Below are 24,820 nucleotides of genomic sequence, written 5' to 3' on the forward strand. Positions count from 1 at the left end.
TCTTAACTCTAGAATCATGTCTGAAGGATGTTTTACACTTGTTGTTTACATTTGTTTGAAGTAGGTATTCTGTGATCAGCTTTAAAGATGAGTCAAGCATCAAAGTTTTGCCACATATTTTACATTTGGATACTTTCTCTCCAATATAGATTCTGTGAGGAGCATTTAGAGTTGAGGGACCAGCAAAGACATTCCACATGATTTACAGTTGTAGGACTTTTATTTCTCTACTATGGATTCCATAATGAACTCTAATTTTTAAATGCCAGAAAATGGTTTTGTCACTTACTGCATATTGGTAGGTTTTCGCTCCAATATTAAGATAATGATGCATTTTAAAGCTGACATATATCTAAAGGATGTGCCACCATTTATCAATTCAAATGATTTCTCTCTAGTATGTTTTTAGAATGCTCTTTAAGGATTCTTATTTGGGAAAGATTTTGCCACTCTCTATATCTGGATGAGTTTTCTCCAGTATGAATTCCCATATGTCTGGTGAGGACTGGGTTTATTTATTGAAACTTTTTCCATATTCCTAATATCAATGAGATTTATTTCCACTGTTCACAGACGAACAATACAGCCGTGTTCAGGATAGCTACCCCTGTATATTAGGTTAAAGGGAACACTGTGATACCTTTAAATTATTGTACTTTTTATACAACTTAAAAGGAATTCTCACACAAACACTAACATTTCAAAGCAGGGTAAACAGTGGGTAAACACATTGCTCTAGCTGTGGGTATGGATTAAAATTACAATTCTTCAGAGAAGTGAACACAGGATGGAATTAAGTGGATAATTTGAAAGGGAATAGCGCAGAAAAGTGAGAAATAGCCTGTGCTGGTTTCAGACATCATTTGATCTGCAGATACAGATGCATCCTAGAAAAAGTTCTAGCCAGTAGGTGGAGTTGATGCCAAAGTGCGTGTTTGGTTTGGAAAAAACCAGTTCCCTCTGGTTTTGCATGAATGTTTTCTGCTCCAAACTTGGCTAAAACAGCCATATCAGGAAGTTGATCCCTGAACTCTTTGTGTCTCTCTTCTTAGATGAAATCATGGTGCCTTTGGCTAGAGAAGAAAATAAAAAAAAACATATTTTCCAAGTTATTTTTATGCATAACACAGGACCTCAGATGTAGACCCTAAGGGAAGAAACAGAACCAGAACTCTCCACGGCAGAGGAAAAGGGTCAGAAAGACCTGGGGGTGATTAGAGTGACAGCTGTACTCATTAACAAAGTTAAAAACACACATGTTCACAAACACTTGAGCTGAATATATACCTGCTGGACATCAATAGATACGTATACATCAGTCTTATGGATAGGCAGACACATGTGTTAATAGGATGGTCTGGATTATTATCTTCGGGCTCTTGTATAATCCCAACAATGTGTTTTCATTTATTGAGAACCCCTGCTATACAACATTCAAGGAATATGTTCATCTTGAAGGAGATGTGATGATTGGTGCATTTCTCCCTCGTAATCATTTCCGTGAAATCCAAACATTAAATAGTGTCTTGAATTCATTCCGGATTCAGGATATTCCTATACAGTAAGTACAATTACTCATTTCAGATTTCAGTATTCTTGTGACCTCAAGGATGTGTGAATTAAAACTTCTTTGGGTTTTTCACAATCCCTCTTTTCCATTGTCAAATCTCTTCAAGTACATTTTCATGTGTACTGCTTTTCCTCTTGTCAAAGGAAGAGTGCTGACTTTTATGTTACTTATTTTGCTTTTCTCATATCACACAAAAATTCAAGAGCTACTTTTGTTATGCTCCTAATGCCAAACAATTGCAATATCATCAGTGTTAGGATGTCGATATCTGGATAATTTAATTTAAGTATGACATGGTATTTCCAGGCTTTCCTTAAGTCCATATGTGGTCCTGTGAGCAGAAACGCTGTCACTGAATGCAGAGATTCCTGAATACCTGGAATGTTGCTGCAGTGACAAGCCTTTACTATATTAGGAACACCTGATTCCAAAACAGGACTGTCACCTTTAAGATTGGAAATCCAGTTTCTGCTCATCACATCTTTGTCCATATCTCTTTTTTATATTTCAATGTTTCTTTGCTAATCTCTTTTATTCTCCAACAGATTTTAAAACTGTGCTCATTGCCATATATTTTTTTCCAGTGTTTTTTCCTCTCTGCATGGATGTACTCACCAAGAAATTCTTTCTCTGCAGCTGACCTTTTAAAGTTTTGGGTATTTTTTTCTTTTTTCCTTTTTTGAGATGGGAAGAATAAGGAAAAGTGTAAGAAATCTCTGATTTCAGTAGACAAATTAACGACAAATATTCAAGTGTGAATCTTTATAGAGGAAATAAGGTGTGCTTATCCCATACAGACATTGCAGATCTGTATGGATCAATGTAAACTGACATGAATAGATTGAAGGAGCTCGTAAATATCTTTGAAAAGTAAGAAACCTGCTAGGAAAAAGGCAGGGAGTAACTTACAAGATAAAATATACTTTGAAGGTGAATTATGTTCAGTGTATTATTATTACTCTATGTTTTAAAATATTGGTGTGGTGCTCCTAATAAATCAGGACAATAGAGAAAGAAATATGTTCATACTTAAAAAGTCATGATCTATTGCTGGTCATGTTTGAATGTAGTATAATGAAGATGGTGAAACTTCAAAAAATGTTATATGTGGATGCAGTAATTCATATGTCAAAAGCAGTAGTCAAGGTATATTCATATTTTTTAGTGTTCATATTTTCTCTCGAATTATACCACAAACATGTGTCGTATGCGTACTAGACTGGGGGACTTAAGTACTGGTTGAAGCCCTCATACACAATGCTAACTATTGCCCCTTTTTATTTATGTTTTCCTCTGTTCTGCATATTTAGTAGTTCAGGAACAACTGTGCATCTGTATGTGTTTTTCTCTGTATCATGCAGCAAAATGCCCATATGTGGAAAAAGTATATTTCATTTACATGATCCATGAGATTCTAGTTTGTTCATGATTAATGAAAGGATTGTCTCCTATTAAAAATGAATTTTTCTTATAGCCAAAAACAAAATCAAAGTATTTCAGTAAATGAAATCATTATTGTTTCTATAAAATCCGGTTCCCAAACATATTTTCCAAAGTACATATAAACAAATTTGTATTAATTTTTCCTGAATAAAAAATTGATAAAGTGGAACAAATGTACATTTGATAGGACAATGCTCTGGTGTCTAAAAATAATACAGAATTGATTTCTCCATGTTTATCCTTCTGTGTATTAGCAGTGAAACTTGATCTAGCCCTAACTGTATCTTGATACTGAGCTCAATTCTTCACTTTTTCATATGGTTTTATAACTGAGATCTCTTTGTCCTTAAATGGCAGCCCTGTGATCACTTCTTTGTACCTGGTCAGAATGGCTATTGAGTATCCCCTAAATCCTTTCATGGAGGTCTATCATGTATCTGGTCTGCATTCATTAACTTTAGTATTACCATTTTGTTGATTATTCTTTTGTATCTACCAATATTTCTTCATCTCCTGATTATTCATTTAATTGGAAATATAGTTATGTTTTGTAGCTCCCCTCATCTCAGGGCAGTTACAAAAGAAGATGTATAAATGGAGGCATTTTCCAGTACATCTAGAAGCACAAACGCATGGAAATCCTGTCTCAGTAAACAAAATAAGTGTTTATTAATTCTTCATAATTACATACAAAATATTTTATTACTATTCACCCATACCACCCACCCTCCATATTCACTCTCTCCTTCTCTAGCCCATACCCACCTAACTTTGTGATTCAATATGTATTATTGAAATGGAGTCTTCCCTTGGGTGTGCTTGATCTTCTTGTGCTTACAGCAGTGAAGAAACTGAATGTCTTTCTCCCAGCACCTATCAAATCTCAATAGTATCTCAGCTAGGCCTTAGGTTTCATGCACATATCCATCCCCATGATGCTATTTTTATCTTGTTTGAGCACACATGGTCTTTTAATGTTTTTATAATCATCTTTAGTTCAAATGTGTAGCTGTTATAGACAGAAAATATTCATTCCTTTTGGTTAATCAGAGCCTCTTTCAACATTTCTACTTCCCTTCAGCTATGATACCTCGGCGTTGTTTATGTGGTTGTGATGAGTAAGTTAAATTTATAGCTGAAAACATCATAGTCTATTTTTATATGTAGCATGATCACTCATTGGTTCCTGTATGAACTGCGAACTACTGAAAAACAAAGCTTCCATGATGATTGATGGCTGAGGGTTGCACTACTCCATGGGTACATCAATAAGTAATTAGAAGTTGGTTTCAATCTGTGTACATTTAGCAGGATAACAGTTCTTCCCTTAGGTTAATGAGTTAAGTAGGCACAGATTCTGACCATTTTTGTAGCCCCAAGTATGTGTTCCATACCATGGAGTAGACCTTATGTCATATTAGCAAAACGGTTCTCCAAATGTAACGAGTGTCACCTTTTCTACCAAAGGGCATAGCATATAAAGCCAGTCGTTTTTTCCATTTTATTAATTTTTTCTATTTCAACATATACATTTATAATACTACACATAAATAAAATACATTATATATAGCAAGAAGAACCATGAAACAATAAGGAATTATATAAATATTACATTCATTGTCTTTTGGCTATTTGTGTTTGGAAACCATAAAGAAAATATCTTTCCTATCTTGGTGAGTCTAAAATTCTGAATGAGTATACCATTTGAGTCTTTCTGCTTCTGGATTAACTCACTCATTATGATCATTTCTAGCTCAATCCATTTATCCACATGGTATATACTCACTTATATCTGCATATTAGCCCAAGGGGCATGTCCCACGAAAGCCTTCACTTACCAGCAAACTGAGACAGAGGGGAGGACATTCTAGTGGGACTCTATATGAGAGAATCATGGGAGAATGGCAAAGTAGAAGGATCGAGAGGGTCCTAGAAACGTACAAGAAGAACATTATAATAGGCAGATTTGGGCACAGGGGTCCCGCTCAAACTAAGGCACCAGCCAAGGATAATACAGGTGGTAAACCTTAAACCCCTACCCAGATCTAGCCAATGGACAGAACACTCTCCACAGTAGAGTGGAGAGTGGGATATTACTTTCTCACATACTCTGGTGCCTCACCTTTGACTATGTCCCCTGGAGGGGGAGACCTGGTGGCACTCAGAGGAAGGACAGCAGGTTATCAAGAAGAGACTTGATACCCTATGAACATATACAGGGGGAGGTAATCCCCCTCAGGAACAGTCATAGGGGAGGGGAATAAGGGAAGAATGGGAGGATACAAGGGATGGGATAATCATTGAGATGTAACAAGAATAAATTAATAAAGGAGAAAAATAAAAAATATAAAAATAAAATAAAATAAGAAAAGTAAAACAAAAAAATAAATAAATAAAATTCTGAATGAAAATCAGCATCTATCATATATCATTTCTATCTCCTGAAAACATCTGTTTAGACCAAAAAGCCTCTAACGCCCTAAGCAACTAATCTTAATTGTTAAACTAAATAATCTGGCCTTCCATCCATCAAAGACCTGAGAAGGAATAAAACTTAATTATCTGAGTAAACCTGAACATGCAGGTTAGCAGCTTATAAAATGGAAAAAAAAAAGACAGAGACAGTTTCTAGCTGAACAGTTAGCCAAAACTCTCTATAGTGTTGGAGCATCATCTCCAGTCTTCTGGCCCAGTATATCTGTCAGATCATATTAGTGAGGCAGGAAATATTGAGGACTCATTTACCCGGTCTTGGCAGAGTCTGGAAACCAATCTGACTGCATCCAAGCTGCCCATTTTAAGGAAGAATTCTGTCTGTGGCAGAGAAGAGGACATTTTTCCAAGTAGCTTGTTTGCCACATTTGAAGCCATCTCCATAAGGAGGTTCTTTGATACTCATAATCCTCTTTGAGGTAGGCTTGGTGTTGCAGGTAGTTAACCTGTCTCATTATCAGTGAATCTTTAAAATAACAAAACCAATGTAATATGCTATAGTATGTTTGTCTCTGATGGTTTTGAAGACCTTATCTAACTATGTTACCTTAGATATCTAGAAATTCACTTCTATCTTTTAAAACTAGGATGTATGATCTTGTGATAAAATTAGACTAGTAATTGACATGACCATGATCTGATCAACTACCAATTAACTTGTATTACTTAATTATCCTAAACAGCTTTCAATCACACATTCAAAGTTTTGGAAGTAAACATTGTATTATAATTGAGTTCTATAGACACAATACCTCACTTTAGAGTATATATATAATGCTTGTAGATCATAATGATAAATTTGAATTCTATACCAGTGTATAGATTTAACTTACTTTGCATCATATACAGAATCTATACCAGTGAATCAAAAATAACCTTATTTGTGAGTAACAATTAAGGCATTAAGCTGAGGAGTCGATTCAATAAGCTACTTTTTTAATCCTATCCTCCCTATATATTTCAGCTTATATGCTGAAAACAAATTTTAAAAAGTGTGGAGTCAGTATGGTGCTCTCTCTTCTTTAAAGCATTGGAGAAGGATAAGCAGCAAGAATCTTAGGGATTTCAAAGCCAGATTTTGTGAATGACTGTGTTCAAGGCCATCCAAGGTTCATGGTAAAACTTGGTGTGAATCAATTCACTAACCCAGTCATTCAGTCAATAAATTATTTAAATGATTAGGAGAAATTGTGTTAAATAATATGGACAGCTTAGAACGACTCTGAGTGTCATTCTCTCTCTTATTCACACAGTTATTGACACTGGTACCTAAACAGAGTCTCACATTCACATATGTGATGCAAACAGTTCATAAAAACACAAAGGTAAAATAAATTTCAGCATGGTTTTACATAAATTCCCAGGAATTAAGAGGCAAAACCAGTAATATACCTATGAGTTCAATGCCACCCTAGTGTATATAAGGTGTTTTAGGCCTCCTCCCTTTTACAACATATCTTAGAAATGATACTTGTGGCAATATATAATTTGAATTACCTTTTTGCTAATCTTTAAATAGCATATTGTTAAAGGAAATGGAGTGATATCATCAAGATATATGTACCTTTCACAGTGGCAGAGGCTGAAATGTCAAGAGTTCTGAAGTTTTGGGTTGGTTTTGGTTTTCCAGACAGAGTTTATCTGTGTAGCCTTGATTGTCCTGCACTCACTTTATAGACCAGGCTGGCCAAAATCCAGACACTAAGATTTCTGATGGTTGATCAGAACCTATGTCTTTATTTATGGGTAGATCAAAAAAATTTTATTTTTTTCCCTCCTTTATTAATTTATTCTTGTTACATCTCAATGGTTATCCCATCCCTTGCATCCTCCCATTCTTCCCTCCCTCCCAATTTCCCCTTATTCCCCTCCCCTATGACTGTTCCTGAGGGGGATTACCTCCCCCTGTATATGTTCATAGGGTATCAAGTCTCTTCTTGGTAACTTGCTGTCCTTCCTCTGATTGCCACCAGGTCTCCCCCTCCAGGGGACATGGTCAAAGATGAGGCACCAGAGTATGTGAGAAAGTCATTTTAAAACATAAATGATAAATAAAGAAATGTTATAACAATTAGAGTCCCAGATTTCATAATTAATGGGTGTCTTTTCTGTAATATTTAATCTATTTGAAATGCTTACACTTATCCATGACAATCATGAAAAGATATTAAAATACTGGATTTATAAAAATAAGGCATTTTAATTATGAAAAACATTGCAATAAATAGGAAGACTATACTCTCTGTCTTTCTGCTGTATACTTTTCATGCAATCTTTGCAGGTTTAATTTTAAGACCTACAAGTTGTATTTGGCCCTGATTTTTACCATTGAAAAGATCAACAGAAACCCATATCTTCTTCCCAACACAACTCTGGGCATTGATCTTTATAATATTATATCTTTTCAATTGGACATTTTTCGTGAAGCAATTATTTGGATGACAAAGACAATGAGGCCTACACCAAATTACTACTGTGGAGGGAACAGAAAGTCCCTTGCTATACTCACAGCAACAGCATGGGCAACATCTCTTCTTGTTCCAACGCTGCTACAGCTCTACAAAATACCTCAGGTGAGTGGTGAGGGGTGGGAATTAGGATCCAAGTATCCTTTGTTGACATTATAGGTGTGTTAAAATGTAAATTAGTGGCACTGGAATTAATCAAGTATCAAAGGAAAGGATAAAGGTACATGATGGATATATCCATATGTCCAGAACTTGAAATAGAAAGGAAAGAGAGCTGGATAAGACCAGCAAGGTTACTTACCTGGAGACATGTCAACAAATTTGTGGTAATGGATTTACATTTTAAAATATGACAAGTTCATCTTTATCCTGACTGTTTCCATTTCTTGATGTGAGAGTGAGATTGTGTTGGATGCCAATAGCCTTACTCTGGTTTTCAATTTTGTTTTCTCTTCAGCTCACATATGGGCATTTTGATTCTGCCTTGAATGATCAAGGTCAATTTAATTCTCTCTATCAAATGGGCCACAAGGACACATCTCTGTCCCTTGCCATAGTCTCTTTGATGCTTCATTTTCGCTGGTCCTGGGTTGGTCTGATCCTCCCAGATGACTACCGAGGGATTCAGATTCTGTCAGACTTGAGAGAAAATATGGAGAGGAATAGCATCTGCATAGCCTTTTGGAAAATGATCACTGCAAACTTTCTTCCAGCTTCCACTAAATCATGGCAAGATCTGGAGATGATCCAGGAATCATCACCAAATGTAGTTATCATTTATGGGGACATGGTTTCTTCACAAAGTTTAATGTTTCGCATTGCAAAGCTCTTAGTGACATGGAAGGTCTGGATCTTGAACTTCCCATGGGATGTTGACAGTCGTTCAGATTACTTCATGTTAGGGTCATTTCATGGCAGTCTCATTTTTTCACACCACTATGAAGAGATGGTTGAGTTTACCAATTTTATTCGAACAGTTAATCCTTACAAATACCCAAAAGATATTTATCTTCCTAAAATTTGGTTTTTATTCTTCAAATGCTCATTTTCTAAGTCTAATTGTCAACTCTTGGAGAACTGCCAGCCTAATGCTTCTTTGGAGTTATTACCCAGACACATTTTTGACCCAGCCATGATTGAAGAGGCCTACAATATATACAAGGCAGTGTATGCTTTGGCCTACAGTCTCCATGAGATGAATCTTCAGCAAATCCAGGAGCAACCATATGCTAATGGACAAGAAAAAACATTCTTTCCCTGGCAGGTAATATGCATTCCTGTATGTCATAATATCATCAAAGTGACATTTTATTTATTTTGTGTGGTACTCCAATTGCATATTATAGCTTTTAGAATACATGTGAGAAAATATTTGTTTTCCTATTTGTTTTTGATGCAAAAGGTTGAGTACTGATCCCTATGGATGGTATGAAAGAAACAAGGAATATTTTATTAAATCAATATTGAGTTCACATTACAAGTTGCCTTACCCTTTTCTTTATAATCCCTTTATTGTTAAAAGTGAGATTTTCCATATGTATTCCTCAGAACAAAGGTAGGAGCAAGAGATCTTGAAGAGTTAAGATGCTTCTGAGCACTGCCAAAGGGTTATGAATTAAGGATCACTTCCAAGTGCACTTTAGAATTCAAGACCCTCATCTAAAGGACAGAAAATCTGAATATATTGAAAAAGTGAAATGTTGTGGCTCCCTTTTCAAAGCCATTTGAATCAGCTGAACCATATATCTTAGTGTCTTGATGCCTTTTGCTAGTGTTTAGTTTCTATTGAAGAAAATAAGATTTAAAAATTTAATGCATTTGTCTCCATATATCTTTCTCCTACAAAGTCACACTGATATATACTTTAAAGACATTATTTAAGCTGCTCATTCTTTATTTTTTGATTCACTTATTCATTCATTTAACATATTCCCATCCACCCAACATCTACAGTTAGTGTGCGTTTTTCACCTGTGGCCAGTTAAGACAGTTCTACTTTGAGGAAGTGACTCAAAAGCTGGCAAGACAGTGCATGTCAGAGAAAGCCCACACTTCACTTACTAGGGGACCCACATGACTCATGAGCTGGCCATCAGCCTCATCTTTGTAGGTAGCATAGGTTCAGTCCATGAAAATCTATGGCTGGTGCTCCTCTCACAGTCCCATTGGGCCTTGGTTAGCTGGCTCTATTGTTTTTCTTGTGTAACTCTTTTACCCTCTGTTGTCTTTGAACCACCCCACTCTTCCACGGGACTCAAGTGATCTATAAGATGCTTGGTTATGAGTATTAACATCTGTTTTCATTGTCTCCTGAGTGGAGGCTCTCAGAGGACATCTATGCTAGGCTTCTGTACTGTTCCCTCTCTCCAGCTACTTCTCCTTTCAATTCTGCTTGCCATTTTGAATGAAATTAAGCATTCTCTCTAAGGTCTTCCTGGTTATTTAGCTTTTGTAGGTCTATGGCTTGTACTATGGTTATCCTATACAATGTGGCAAATGTCAACTTAGAAGTGGGTCTCTCTGATTCTGAGTTGCTAGAGTGAGGATGATCTTTTTTAGTTCTATTCATTTGCCTGAAAATTTCATGATTTTCTAATTATTTTGTAGCTTAATAGTATCCCACTGTGTAAATGTACCACAATTTCTGTATCCGTTCTTCAGTTAAGGGACATGTAGGTTGTTTCCTGTTTCTGTATATATGATTAAAGCTGCTATGAATATAGATGAGCAAATGTACTTATTGTATGGTGGAGCATCTTTCATATGTATCTCCAGGAGTTATATACCTGCGTCTTGTCCTCAAAGTTATTTCCAATTTTCTGAGACAGTGTTAGATTGATTTCCAAAGTGGCTGTACATGTTTGCACTACCCTCCACCAATGGAGAAATGTTCCACTTTCTCCACATCTTGCCAGCACGTGCTGTTATTTGTCTTCTTTTTCCTAGCCTTTCTGACTGATGGATAATAGAATCTCAGTGTTTCCATTTGTATTTCCCTGATGACAAAAGAACTTGATCACTTCTTGAACTGTTTCTCTGTTATTTGCTATTCCTCTATCAAGAATTCTCTGTTAAGCTCTGTGCTTTGTTATTATTTCAAGACAGGATTTCTCTGTGTAAAAAGCCTTCACTGTCCTGGAACTCTTTTTGTAGAACAGGGTGCCTTCAAACTTGCAGAAACCCAGCTGCCTCTGCCTCCAGAGTGCTGGCATGAAAGGCTTACACCACCAAGCCCTGAAAGTTCTCCATTTTTTATTGTCCTTTGGTTTGTTGATGTTTAGTGTCTTGAGTTATTTATATATTTCAGATATTAGCCCTCTGTCAGATGTAGAGTTGGTGAAGATTATTTCCAAGCTTTACCAAAGATTTTAGTTTTATCAGGTCTCATTTATTAATTGTTGATCTTAGAGCCTGAGCTATTGGTGTTCTGTTCAGGACATTGTCTCCTATGCCAATTAGTTCAAGGTTCTTTAATTTTTCTATCAGATTTAGTGTGTCTTGTTCTATGTTGAGACCTTTAATTTACTGAGACTTTAGTGTTGTGCATGATGAAAAATATGAATCTATTTTCATTTTCTACATGCAAGCATATAGTTAGGCCAGCACTAATTGTTGAAGATGTTGTTCCTACCATTGTATAGTTTTGGCTCTTTGCCAAAGATCAAGTTTAGGTAGGTCTGTTGATTTATTTCTGGGTGTTTGATTCAAGTCCATTGATCTACCAGCCTATGTCTACACAAGTACCTTGAATTTATTCTTACTGGTGATCTATAGTAAAGCTTGAATTCAGGCATGAAGATTCCTCCAGGAGATATTTTATTATACAGGGTAGTTTTAGCTACTCTGTGTTATTTTGTTTTTCCATATGAAGTTGATAATTGACCTTTCAAGGTTTAAAGAATTATGCAGGTGTTTTGATGGAGATTGTATTGAATCTGTAGATTTATTTTGGTAAAATTATTTGGTAAAATATTTGGTAAAAAAACAGTTTTTAAAATGTTGATCCTCCCAATCCATGAGCATGGGAGATTTTTCCATCTCATGATAGCTTCTTCAACATCTTTCTTCAAAGACTTGACTTTTTTTCACACAAGTCTATCACTAGCATGGTTAGAGTTATAGCAAGATAAATTTTTGTTCTTTTTGTTTTTGTGCGTTTGTGGCTTACTGTGAAGAGTGCGATAACTTGGCTTCCTTACCAATTTGCACACCCTGTGATCTCCTCTACTTGTCATATTGCTCTGATCAAGACATCAAGTACTGTATTGAAGAGATATGGAAAGAGTGGTCAGCCTTGTCCTGTTCCTGATTTCAGCTTTTTATCATGAGTGCTTAAAAACACTATGTCGAGGGCCAACACTATGGGTTGAAAGGGATACACAAGAAAAGAATATATTTGGTAAAGAAATAATGAATAAGGTTGCATGGACAGGGGGATCTTGCAGCTCTAAGAGACAACCAACCAAGTTGCTACTTTATATAGGCTTCCCAGAACAAAGAAAGACTAATGGTTATCCAAGAAGTACAGATTAAATGATATCCTTTTGATGTGTGTTTTGTTTTATTTACATATCTGAGATTACAGGACCAGTCATAATTAGAAGGTGCAAATAAAACAGATATTGTCTTAATTATCAGCCCTATAACTCTTATTCAAAGAATTTAAAAGATGCCTCTGCTGAAGCAAACATATTTATTAAATGACTGTGTGATTTTAGCCTTCTATGATTTGCAGTTTTATATTTTTTATTTTTTTCTCCTTTATTAATTTATTCTTGTTACATCTCAATGGTTATCCCATCCCTTGTATCCTCCCATTTTCCCTCCCTCCCATTTTCCCCTTATTCCCCTCCCCTATGACTGTTCCTGAGGGGGATTACCTCCCCCTGTATATGTTCATAGGGTATCAAGTCTCTTCTTGGTAACCTGCTGTCCTTCCTCTGAGTGCCACCAGGTCTCCCCCTCCAGTGGACATGGTCAAAGGTGAGGCACCAGAGTATGTGAGAAAGTAATATCCCACTTTCCACTCTACTGTGGAGAGTGTTCTGTCCATTGGCTAGATCTGGGTAGGGGTTTAAGGTTTACCACCTGTATTGTCCTTGGCTGGTGCCTTAGTTTGAGCGGGACCCCTGTGCCCAAATCTGCCTATCATAATGTTCTATTTGTAGGCTTCTAGGACCCTCTCGATCCTTCTACTTTGCCATTCTCCCATGATTCTCTCATCTAGAGTCCCACTAGAATGTTCTCCCCTCTGTCCCAGTTTCCTGGTAAGTGAAGGCTTTCGTGGGACATGCCCCTTGGGCTAATATGCAGATATAAGTGAATATATACCATTTGAGTCTTTCTGCTTCTGGGTTAACTCACTCATTATGATCATTTCTAGTTCAATCCATTTATCCACAAATTTTGGGAATTCCTTGTTTTTAATAGCTGAATAGTATTCCATAGTGTATATGTACCTCAGTTTCTTTATCCATTCTTCTATTGAGGGACACTTAGGCTGTTTCCATGTTCTGGCTATTATGAATAAGGCTAATATGAACATGGTTGAGCAAATTTTCTTGTTGTGTGCTGGAGCATCTTCTGGGTATATTCCAAGGAGTGGAATAGCTTTTAAAGTGCTCCAGAGAGACAGAAAATATCTGAATTGGTTGGGGTTTTTTTGTTTTTGAATAGCAACTACCAATACCTATTCCTGCATTATTAAGGAATAAATGGTTATTTAAGTCAATCTATCTAAAATACTGAGGTCTATATCTCCTGAAGTATGGCCTATATTGGACCCTGTTTTATACTACATTTTCAGAGAACTTTAAGTGTATTGTAAAACCTAACCTTGAATCTGGTACTAATTCTTGAAGCCAGTGGGAGGTTGTCATCATTTATAAGTTTACATTGTTCCAATTATACTATTAGATTTTGCTTGGGGTTAGATACCCCATAAAGATTCCTGAACTCTTTCTATCATTTAGAAATTCCTAGGTTTATGCTTCTCTATTTTTATGTCAACCTCAGAGCATAAGAAAGACAGGCCCTATAAAGTTATTTACTCAGAAACAGAAGGTTCTGAGGATTTTTATGGAGACATTTACTTGATAAGCTTACACTTTCCTAAAAAGACTCAGAAGATAATTTTCTCAGGAAAAGACATAAAATAAATCATAATACAGATGGTCCATAAGAATACAACAGGCAGAGACCAAAACCTAAAAGATAGAGATAGAGCTGCAGGGACCACAGCATTTGGCTCAGCTTTGCAGAAACTGTGACAAATAGTTACGTTCCCTTTAACTTTCACCATTTCCAGTGGATATGACGATGTCATCTGAGAATCTTCATACTACTTAAAAGCAAACAAACAAACAAACAAAACAAATTATTTTAGAATCTCACATGTATTTCACCATTTGTGCCTGCATCTCTTTTAGCTCCTCCCTTTCCTAAAGAACACACTACTGAATATTCCGGTGAGGGGTCACACAGTAATGGATGGGAGAAGAAAGCTAGACTCAGAGTATGAAATTCTCAATATCTGGAATTTTCCAAAGGGTCTGGGATTAAAGGTGAAGGTTGGAACTTTTTCTCCAAATGCTCCCCAAGGTCAACAGTTCTCTTTATCTGATCAGATGATACAATGGCCGATAAAATTTACTCAGGTGAGTTCTGACTCATCTCACTTCTTTGACTTTCAATATAAATAAAAATAATTCTCAAGATGTAATGATTCTTGTTGTGTGCTGGAGCATCTTCCAACAAGAATCATTGCTCAGCCATGTTCATGAAGCCATGTTCATAATAGCCAGATCATGGAAACAGCCTAAGTGTCCCTCAGTAGAAGAATGGATAAAGAAACGGTGGTACACTTACACTATGGAATACTACTCAGCTATTAAAAACAAGGAATTCCCAAAATTTGTGGACAAATGGATTGAGCTAGAAATGATCATAATGAGTGAGTTAACCCAGAAGCAGAAAGACTCAAATGGTATATACTCACTTATATCTGCATATTAGCCCAAGGGGCATGTATCATGAAAATCTTCACTTACCAGGAAACTGGGACAGAGGGGAGGACTCTTACTGGGACTCTAGATGAGAGAAGCATGGGAGAATAGCAAAGTACAAGGATCCAGAGGGTCCTAGAAACCTACAAGTAGAACATTATGATAGGCAGATTTGAACCCAGTGGTCCTGCTCAAACTAAGGCACCAGCCAAGGACAATACAGCCTGTAAATTTCACCCATACCCAGATCTAGCCAATGGACAGGACATTCTCCACAGTTGAGTGTAAAGTGAAGTATGACTTCCACACGTACTCTGATGCCTCATATTTGACCATGTCCCCTGGAGGGGGAGACCTGGTGGCACTCAGAGGAAAGATAGCAGGCTACCAAGAAAAGACTTGATACATTATGAGCATATACAGGGGGAGGAAGTCCCCCTCAGTCACAGTCATAGGGGAGAGGAATAAGGGGAAAATGGGAGGGAGGGAAGAATGGGAGGTTACAAGGGATGGGATAACCATTGAGATGTAACAAGAATAAATTAATAAAAAAACTGAAAAAAGATATAATGATTCTTGGACATTCATTTGATATCAAAGAGTATACACTATAATGAACTGCACATAAAAAAACAGCCAAGACAGATTATTTTCTCATTCCCTGATTCTGATCAATGGGAAAGTTTAATTTCTTATGAGTAATATGTTTGTTAGATTTCTGTCTTTTCTACATAACATCATCAACAGAAGCATCTGAAGGAGATACAGGTTTATTTGGCAGACACTGTGAGCATATATTATATTATGGTGGGAAAAGAATGTATTATGAGCCAGAAAAAGTGATCACATCATGTTCACAGACTAGATTAAAAGATCGAAGAATGGGGTTGCTCATCTTCTATCTTGTTTTCATTCTATTAGTGGCAGTTGACATTGTAACACTAACACACATTTTGTGGTGGATCGTTCCATCTCAGGTAAATATCTCCATAAATTTACACACACACACACACACACACACACACACACACACACACACACACACACACGTACACACAAGATTTGGTTCCATGATGAATCTGAGTACTATGAAGTTTTCAATCCACGTTCACAGCCACATTGTATGTAAGAGCTCCTCCTCACAGTCAGTAAGCATAGAGAGAAATTGAATTTGAATTGAGACCATGACCTTCTAGAACACTGCCTTAATGGCCTGATTTTAACAACATCACAGAATTGGACCAAGACTTAAGGATATGGGCTGTGCAGCCCCAAAGTTGCCAGCAGTATTAATACCAAAGCACATTATCTTCCATTGTAAGTGTGAGAGTTTGCAAATTAACTCTTTGATGAGACTCAGAAATTCTCCATTTACTTGATTTTTTTCGAAGAATTGAGCATTTTCTAATAGCTTCCATCTCTCTCAGATTCCTCAGTCTGTGTGCAGTGAGAGTTGTAAGCCTGGATTCAGGAAAGCTGCCCAGGAAGGCAAGGCTGTCTGCTGCTTTGATTGCCCTCCCTGTTCAGACAATGAGATTTCCAATGAGACAGGTAAATACAGGCTTCCAACTGCATTTACAACTTATACATAAGAGTCTGCAATATCAGAGCAAATGTAAAAGGAAAGAAATAAGAAATGAGCTTCTATGTCTTGGTTAGACCTTAAGTAGTGCTGTGACTTTAATTTGCTCTGGACATGGAATCATCATTGACTTACATTGTTGTTCCATTGCAGACATTGTTCCCTGAAGAGGCCCATCTTGCACTAAAATTAACAATCTGTTTCATTTTACTAAGATAATAGTGTTCTGATCACTCTTTCTTTATGTTTTTAAACTTGTTTAGTCACATGTAGTATTCATTTAAAGCTTGTATTTCTCACATCATCTTTAAGATTATTCCAAGTACAAGTTTATTTACTTATTTTTGTACACAGTACTTGAATGGAGAGATAGATTTGATTTATCCACTACATATAGTTTATCTTTATCAAAACTATGTATCTTTTAAATAGACTATTTCATATTATATATTCTTTCAAAATTTTTGTCTCTTTTTTTTATTGAAAATAGTCTCTTCTCTCACACAATATAACCTGAATATATCTCCACTCCTTCTGCTTCTCTGGGTTTGTGCCCACATATTCTCTTAAAAGAGATCTACTCCTCATTTTCAGGTTTCTAAGAGAGAACAAAACATAAAAAAAGATAAAACAAAAAATCATCATGTAGAACTAGGAAAAGAGAAAAACAAAAATCAAAAGAATGCACACAAGAACTAGAGATTCATATTTTTAGACATTAGACATAAAACTGCTAAAGTGAATGAGGACTTGGGGAGAATTTTGATGGCCCTGTGTTTCCTGATTTGGTACAAAAAAAGCATTACTCAGTTGTTATAGATAGCCTGTTCTTCAGGTGTATAGTTTCCCTTCTGTCTACCTTATCTCCCCTACACTTTCTGCCTCATCTTCTATGGAGTGTCCCTAATCTCTAAGAGGAGTAAATAGATGGAGGTGTCTCACTTTGAGCTCTGTGTTTCAAGCTTTCTCTGTCTGTCTCTCTTTCTCTGTCTCTGTCCCTCTCCGTCTTCCCTCTTTCTTTACACAATGTCTCTATGTGTGTCTCTGTATTTGTTCCCTTTAACTGCAGGAGTAAAGGCAGATGCCTCTGCAAAATTGAGTCCTTGATCTCTGAGTATGGTAGAATATAATTAGGAATCATCTTTTTAAACCAGTAGTATTACTCTTCAACATGGTCTCTGGACTATTTAGTCTCTTATTGTTGGTTTCTCAAGTTGTATCAGAAATGAGCTCCACCTCATGGATGTGGACCTTGTATCAAGTCACATATTGAATGGTTACAACCTCAAGTTTTGTGTCACCATTACCTTAGTGTATTTTGCAGACATAACTGAATGTAGATCAATAGTTTTGTTGGATTGTTGTAAAGACTCATATTTAGTAGCCTATACAATATCTTTCTGTGTCATAGACATTGGAAAATGGTGTTGAGGGTTCCATGTAGTACTATTTTGATCACCCATGCTTAATGTTTTATTGTCATGTGTTGTCTTCTGGAGTGGGACCTTGCTGTCAACTTTGGCAGAGCACACTATTTTCTTGAGGGCAGACTATGTTTTCTGTAAGCCTAAGGTTATTGTGTAATGCAAATGTTGATTTCTGTAAACTCCCCATATTGGTTTGTAATATTTGTTCTGAGAATCTCCTGTATTAATGTTTTGTAAACATTGCTCCCCAAATGTGCCCTGATATGCCAGTAAAGCAGTTTATACTAAAACACTGAACAAGCATGATAATAGGACTGAATTACTGCCAGTCAGAAGAGGAATTAGATAAATATGAAGTATATGAGTCAGTCACCATAAATGATCAAGAGACATCAAGCGAGAGCTAAACAGGGAAAGATACAAAGTGCAAGTATCTCTAGCATGTAAGCTGCAGGATACTACATTAGCCTCTGGGGTTAGAATAGATTAATAACTGTTCAGTTCTTGTGCTGTGAAAAAATGTTAAGATAATACAAGTGTGTCTCAGTCATTCATTTGAAAGCCTGGTTAAAAGAGAAACTTCAAAACAAATACTATATTAAAGTAGCTGTAAAATTTCCATTGCACCTATTAAGCAGACAAATAAAATTCTTAAAAACAAGTTCCACTCACACATGATGGTCCACACCTTTAATCCCAGCACTTGGGATGCAGAGGCAGGTGGATTGCTCTGAGTTTGAGGCCAGCCTGGTCTACAAAGTGAGTCCAGGACAGCCAAGTTAACAGAGAAACCCTGTCTCAAAAAACAAACAAACAAACAAACAAACAAGTTCCAGTACTGAAAGTTTCATTTGTTCACAAGACATGGTTAATTGGGCTTCATCCTCATTATTTTGAGAATTCAATAGAATCATCTACATCTATCACAGGATATTTCAATTGCATTAGCTTTCTGCATTGGACGGCACATGCCTTTCATTTCTGCCTGTTCTTGTCTTCATTTCTTCTCTCAATTTTATCTCACCCTACTTCCTACCTGTCCCTCCTATTTTATCCTCTCCAGCTCCAGTCCCCATAAAATATGTTGTATTTCACCCTCTCACTGAAATTCCTGTGACCACACTAATCCCTTTTTTTACTCCAAACCATTCTATGTCTACAGAGTGTAGGTTGGATATCATTTATTTAACAGCTAATATAGATATAGAAGCAAATACTGTATTTATCTGCCTGGGTCTGGCTTACCTCATTCATGATAATTTTTTCTATTGATGCTCATTTTCCTGTAGGTTTCATGATGTTATATTTAACAACTGAATAATAACTCTCTTTCACGTAAATATATCACATTTTTTATTTGTTTTTATATTGAATGGTATCTAAGATGTTCCTAGTTTTTGCCTTTTGTGGCTAGAGTACCAATGAACACAGTTAATCAAATGTCTCTGTGGTACTATGAGGTACCATTTGGATATATCCCTAGAGTGTTATAGCAAGGTTTTTAGGCAGATTGATTCCTATCTGACTGAAGAAATGGAATACAAGTTTTCACTTACATAGCATTTGATAAGTGTTCTTCTTGTACCACTCTTTGCCAGCAGCAGTTGTCAACTGTATTGTATTCTTAGACCTTTCACACAAATAAGATGGACTGCCGAAGGAGTTTTGATGCATAAAATATATTTTTATTATGGTTTCCAATCTAATATTATTTTGATCTGTTCCTACTTCCTTTACCAGTCAAATCCATAGTCTTTCTTTCACTCTCTCATTAGAATACAAATAGATATCCAAAAATAAGGATAAAATAAACATGATAAAATAAAAGCAAGTTACTAGGATAGGATTAAACAAAAACCATAAATAATTTAATAAACTCCAAAGAAACACCGCAAGAAACACATGCACATACGAGCACACCCATATATTTATATTCAGGAATCCCATACAAACAAAATTTGAAACTGTAAAAAAGAACTGTAAGGTTAAAAAAAAATGTCCAGACATAGTATTGTGAAACAATAAAACTTCTAAAAATACCATTAAGCTAATTTTGTATTGACCAATTTCTACTGGGAATGGGGATGGCCGTTAAGCTTTATTTTATTACCTACTAGAAATCCATGTGAATGTAATTTTCATTTACCTGTAGTTGCTACTTAGATAGCTACTGTGTTAGAGATGAGGTTTGTGTCTCTTTCACATAGCAATACTAGGACCTCATCTGCTTATACAGATACAGGTCATGTAAAGTATATCTATCCAGCTACATAGAGATTTTCTTTCTTTGTTTCTTCCTTCATCACTGATTCTTACAGTATTTCTGAACCCTTTTCTTCTGTGTTCACTTTTCCATGAAGAAAGGTATTTTATTGGGATATTCAATTTAGAAACAAGTATTAAAATCTGTCCGTCTCTGCAGACTGTCCATTAGGTTGTCTCTGTATTTATTCCTTTCTACTGTAGGAGGATGCTTCTCTGATGAAAGATGATAAAAATATGGATCTAACGGTACAGAAGAATGTCATAAGGCATTGATTATATTGTCATGTGTTTTTGTAGCACAAAAGTGTTTGTTTGCTTACTAAGTCAGTTGGCTATCTTATCTCAGAATTTGTCTACCCAGATAGTGTAGGAATGGGTTACATGCCATGGAGTGGGTCTTTTTTTTCTTTATAATATTTTTATTAATTCACTCATATTACATCTCAATTGTTATCCCATCCCATGTATCCTCCCATTCCTCATTCCTTCCCACTTTCACATTCCCTATTCCCCCCTCCTGTGACAGTGACTGAGGGGGACCTCCTCCCCCTGAATATGAAGCTAGGGTATCAAGTCTCTTCTTGGTAGCCTGCTATCCTTCCTCTGAGTGCCACCTGGCCTCCCCATACAGGGGACATGGTCAAATGTGGGGCACCAGAGTTCATGTGAAAGTCAAGCCCCACTCTCCACTCAACTGTGGAGAATGTCCTGTCCATTGGCTAGATCTGGGTAGGGGTTCAATGTTTACTGCATGTACTGCCATGGGTTGGTGCCATAGTTATGCAGAACCCCTGGGACCAGATCAGCCAGTCATAATGTTCTTCATGTAGATTTCTAGGACTCTCTGGGTCCTTCTATTTCCCCATTCTCTCATGCTTCTCTCACCTAAAGTCCCAATAGGATGTCCTCCCCTTTATCCCACCTTCCTGATAGGTGAAGACTTTAATGGGACATGTCCCTTGGGCTAGTGTCCAGATATAAGTGAGTATATATCATTTGAGTCTTTCTGCTTCTGGGTTGACTCACTCATTATGATCATTTCTAGTTCAATCCATTTGTCCACAAATTTCGGGAGTTCCTTGTTTTTAATAGCTGAATAATATTCTATAATGTAAATGTACCACCGTGTCTTCATCCATTCTTCTACTAAGGGACACTTAGGCTGTTTCCATGTTCTGGCTATTATGAATAAGGCTGCTATGAACATGGTTGAGCATATGTCGTTATTGTGTGCTGGAGCACCTTCTGGGTATATTCTAAGGAGTGGAACAACTGGGTCTTGATGAAGCCTTATTCCCAGTTTTCTGAGATAGCACCAGACATATTTTCAAAGTGGTTGTACTAGTTTGCATTCTCACCAGCAATGAAGGAGCATTCCTCTTTCTCCACATCCTTGCCAGCATGTGGTATAGATTGAATTTTTGATCTTAGCCATTCTGATGGGTGTAAGATGGAATCTCAGAGTTGCTACTCAGTTCTTGATGCATCCATTCCTCAATATGAAAAACAAAGCACTAAAAATCAAAAGATAGAAATAAGTCATGCTATTGTTAGAAACTTTAGACAACATTTGAAAAAAAACTGATTAGAGTTTCATGATCCCAATAAAGAAAACAAACAAACAAACAAACAAACAAAAAACAAACAAGCTATCTAAAGAGACATTAGATTCTCCAGAAAATTAAAATGGTAAATGTTTAACTAAAAATATAAGACAGTCAGAATCTCTTGCTGAGGTGATAGGACTTAGAAATTCACAAGGTTTAATATAATATAAATATAGCATTATAAACTAAGCTACTTTTGCTTTGTAATTCAACATATAAGCCACAAATGTTTAGGAGTAGGTTATTCAAAATTTCACATTTGAATATCTAGAAATTTTTCAGTAGTTCTCTCTCTTTATATGTTAAAAATAATGCTATAGCTAAAAATAAAATAATTAAAACACAAACCAACCAAACAAAACTCAAACATATTACTAGTTACGGATTTAACTTTAAAGAGGGTAATGTTATTTAGTATTTCAAGTGCTTCTCGGCCATTTGATATTCCTCTGTTGAGAATTCTCTGTTAAGTTACAAGCCCCATTTCACAATTGGATTGTTGGGTTTTGTGGTGTTTAATTTCTTGAGTTCTTTATATATTTTGGATATTAAACCTTTGTCAGATGAAGAGTTGGTGAAGATCTTTTCCCAGTCTGTAAGCTGTCGTTTTGTTCTACTGACAGTGTCTCCTGCCTTACAGAAGCTTCTCAGCCTTATGAGGTCACCTTTATTAATTGTTGACATTAAGGCCTGGGCTGTTGGTGTACTGTTCAGAAAGTTGTTTCCTGTGCCTATGTGTCCCAGGCTCTTCCCCACTTTTTCCTGTAACTGAATTAATGTCTCTGGTTTTAAGTTGAGGTCTTTAATCTACTTGGACATGAGTTTTGTCCATGGTGACAAATAAGGGTCTAATTGCATTTTTGTACATGTAGACATCCAGTTAGACCAGCACCATTTGTTGAAGATGCTATCATTTTTCCATTGAATAGATTTGGCTTCTTTGTCAAAAATCAAGTGAGCAAATGTGTGTGGATTCATCTCTGGGTCTTCAGTTAGAGTCATTGATCCACCAGCCTATTGCTTTGCCAGTACCATGCTGTTTTAATTACTGTTGCTCTGTAGTACAGCTTGAGATCAGGTATGGAGATTCCTCCGGAGGATCTTTTATTGTATAGGATTGTTTTTGCTATTCTGGGTTTTTTATTTCTCCATATGAATTTGAGAATTTATCTTTCAATATCTTCAAAATATTTTGTAGGTATTCTGATAGGGATTGCATTGAATCTGTAAATTGCTTTTGGTAAGATAGCCATTTTTACTATGTTGATTCTTCTGATCCACAAACAAGGTAAATCCCTCCATCTTCTGATGTCATCTTCAATCTCTTTCTTTAGAGGATTAAAGTTTTTTTCGAATAAGTATTTCAAAATCTTTCAGAGTATGCGCTAAATTGGAAAACCAAAAAGAATTCATTAAAATAATTAAATATGAGTCCTAAGTAAGAGAATACCATTTAAAAATGAATTTCAAATAGCAACATTATTGCACAAAATTCATATCCAGCATTACTTTTATTTCAGCTGGAGGTGTCCAAATAAAATTAAGATTAGTTAATATAATTCCTAATCTTATGAATTGTAAAATATAAGCTAAAATGTCACACATTGATAGAAAGTATACAAAGATAAAGGAAATGCACTGGTCTTCCTTCATTTTAGTCAGCACAAGTCACGAGGGTGGTACACATGTGTATCACAGAGTACTTAAATATCTGTGTCTGAAACAATAAACAAAGGTGATTATGGAAATATCTCAATGAGCTGAAGCCCAGTAACAGCTTAGGAGGCAATTCGAACATGTAGGCTTGATTCAGTCTTTTTCATTTCTGAAACAGATATGGATCACTGTGTGAAGTGTCCAGAAAGTCACTATGCGAACTCAGAGAAGAACCACTGCCTCCCAAAATCTGTGACCTTTTTGGCCTATGAAGATACCTTGGGCATGTCACTCACCATCACAGCACTGTGCTTCTCTGCACTCACAGCTGGGGTCCTTTTAGTCTTTGTGAAGCACAGAGACACACCCATTGTCAAGGCCAATAATAGGACTCTCAGCTACACCCTGCTTTTGACACTCATCATCTGTTTCCTCAGTTCCTTGCTCTTCATTGGACAGCCTAACACAACCACATGCATCTTGCAGCAGACAGCATTTGCAATTTTGTTCACTGTGGCTCTCTCCACAGTGTTGGCTAAAGCTATTACAGTGGTTCTTGCCTTCAAGGTCACTGTTCCAGCTAGAATGGTGAGGTGGTTGATGGTATCAAGGGCCCCTAATCTCATCATTCCCATCTGCACACTCTTCCAACTTGTTCTCTGTGGGATCTGGCTGTTTACCTCTCCACCCTTCATTGATCAAGATGCTCATGCTGAACATGGTCACATCATCCTTCTGTGCAACAAGGGTTCAGAAGTTGCCTTCCACTGTGTCCTGGGATACCTCTGCTTGTTGGCACTTCTGAGCTATGGCTTGGCCTACTTGTCTAGGAATCTACCAGACACATTCAATGAAGCCAAATTCTTGTCATTCAGCATGCAGGTGTTCTTCTGTGTGTGGATGACCTTCCTTCCTGTCTACCACAGCACAAAGGGGAAGCTCATGGTGGCTATGGAAGTCTTCTCTATCTTGGCTTCCAGTACAGCACTCCTTGGCTTGATCTTTGCTCCCAAGTGCTACATCATTTTGTTAAGACCAGAGAAGAACTCTGGTCTTGACATCAGGCACAAAGTCCATTCAAGAAGAATAGTCATTTAAAATTTATTGTAAACATTCATCACTGTTAGTAAATGAAACACAGTGGTTGGAACCAGTGACAAAGCACTATATGTCACTTATTCAGGTTTTATATATGATTATGTGGGTCATAATATTTCATCTAATTGTACTAAATCTCTTTGCACTGGAACCATTATTTTTTTTTCTTTTCCATTGAAAATCACGTTATAATTCTTTTTAATGTAA

At 36.5% G+C, this 24,820-nt stretch overlaps 1 protein-coding gene across 1 annotated transcript; it reads left to right on the plus strand.

Moving 5' to 3' along the window:
* Positions 1-1,352: 1,352 nt before the first annotated feature.
* On the plus strand, positions 1,353-24,613 carry LOC311587940 (vomeronasal type-2 receptor 116-like; the record flags this gene model as incomplete). Its single annotated transcript, XM_084765281.1, has 6 exons — positions 1,353-1,561; positions 7,788-8,079; positions 8,432-9,238; positions 14,403-14,630; positions 16,406-16,529; positions 23,694-24,613. 6 exons carry the CDS (start codon positions 1,353-1,355, stop codon positions 24,611-24,613), a joined length of 2,580 nt encoding a protein of 859 aa, XP_084621407.1.
* Positions 24,614-24,820: the final 207 nt, after the last annotated feature.

The sequence above is a fragment of the Acomys minous genome (assembly GCF_964271855.1).
Source record: "Acomys minous genome assembly, chromosome: 17".
Taxonomy (NCBI): domain Eukaryota; kingdom Metazoa; phylum Chordata; class Mammalia; order Rodentia; family Muridae; genus Acomys; species Acomys minous.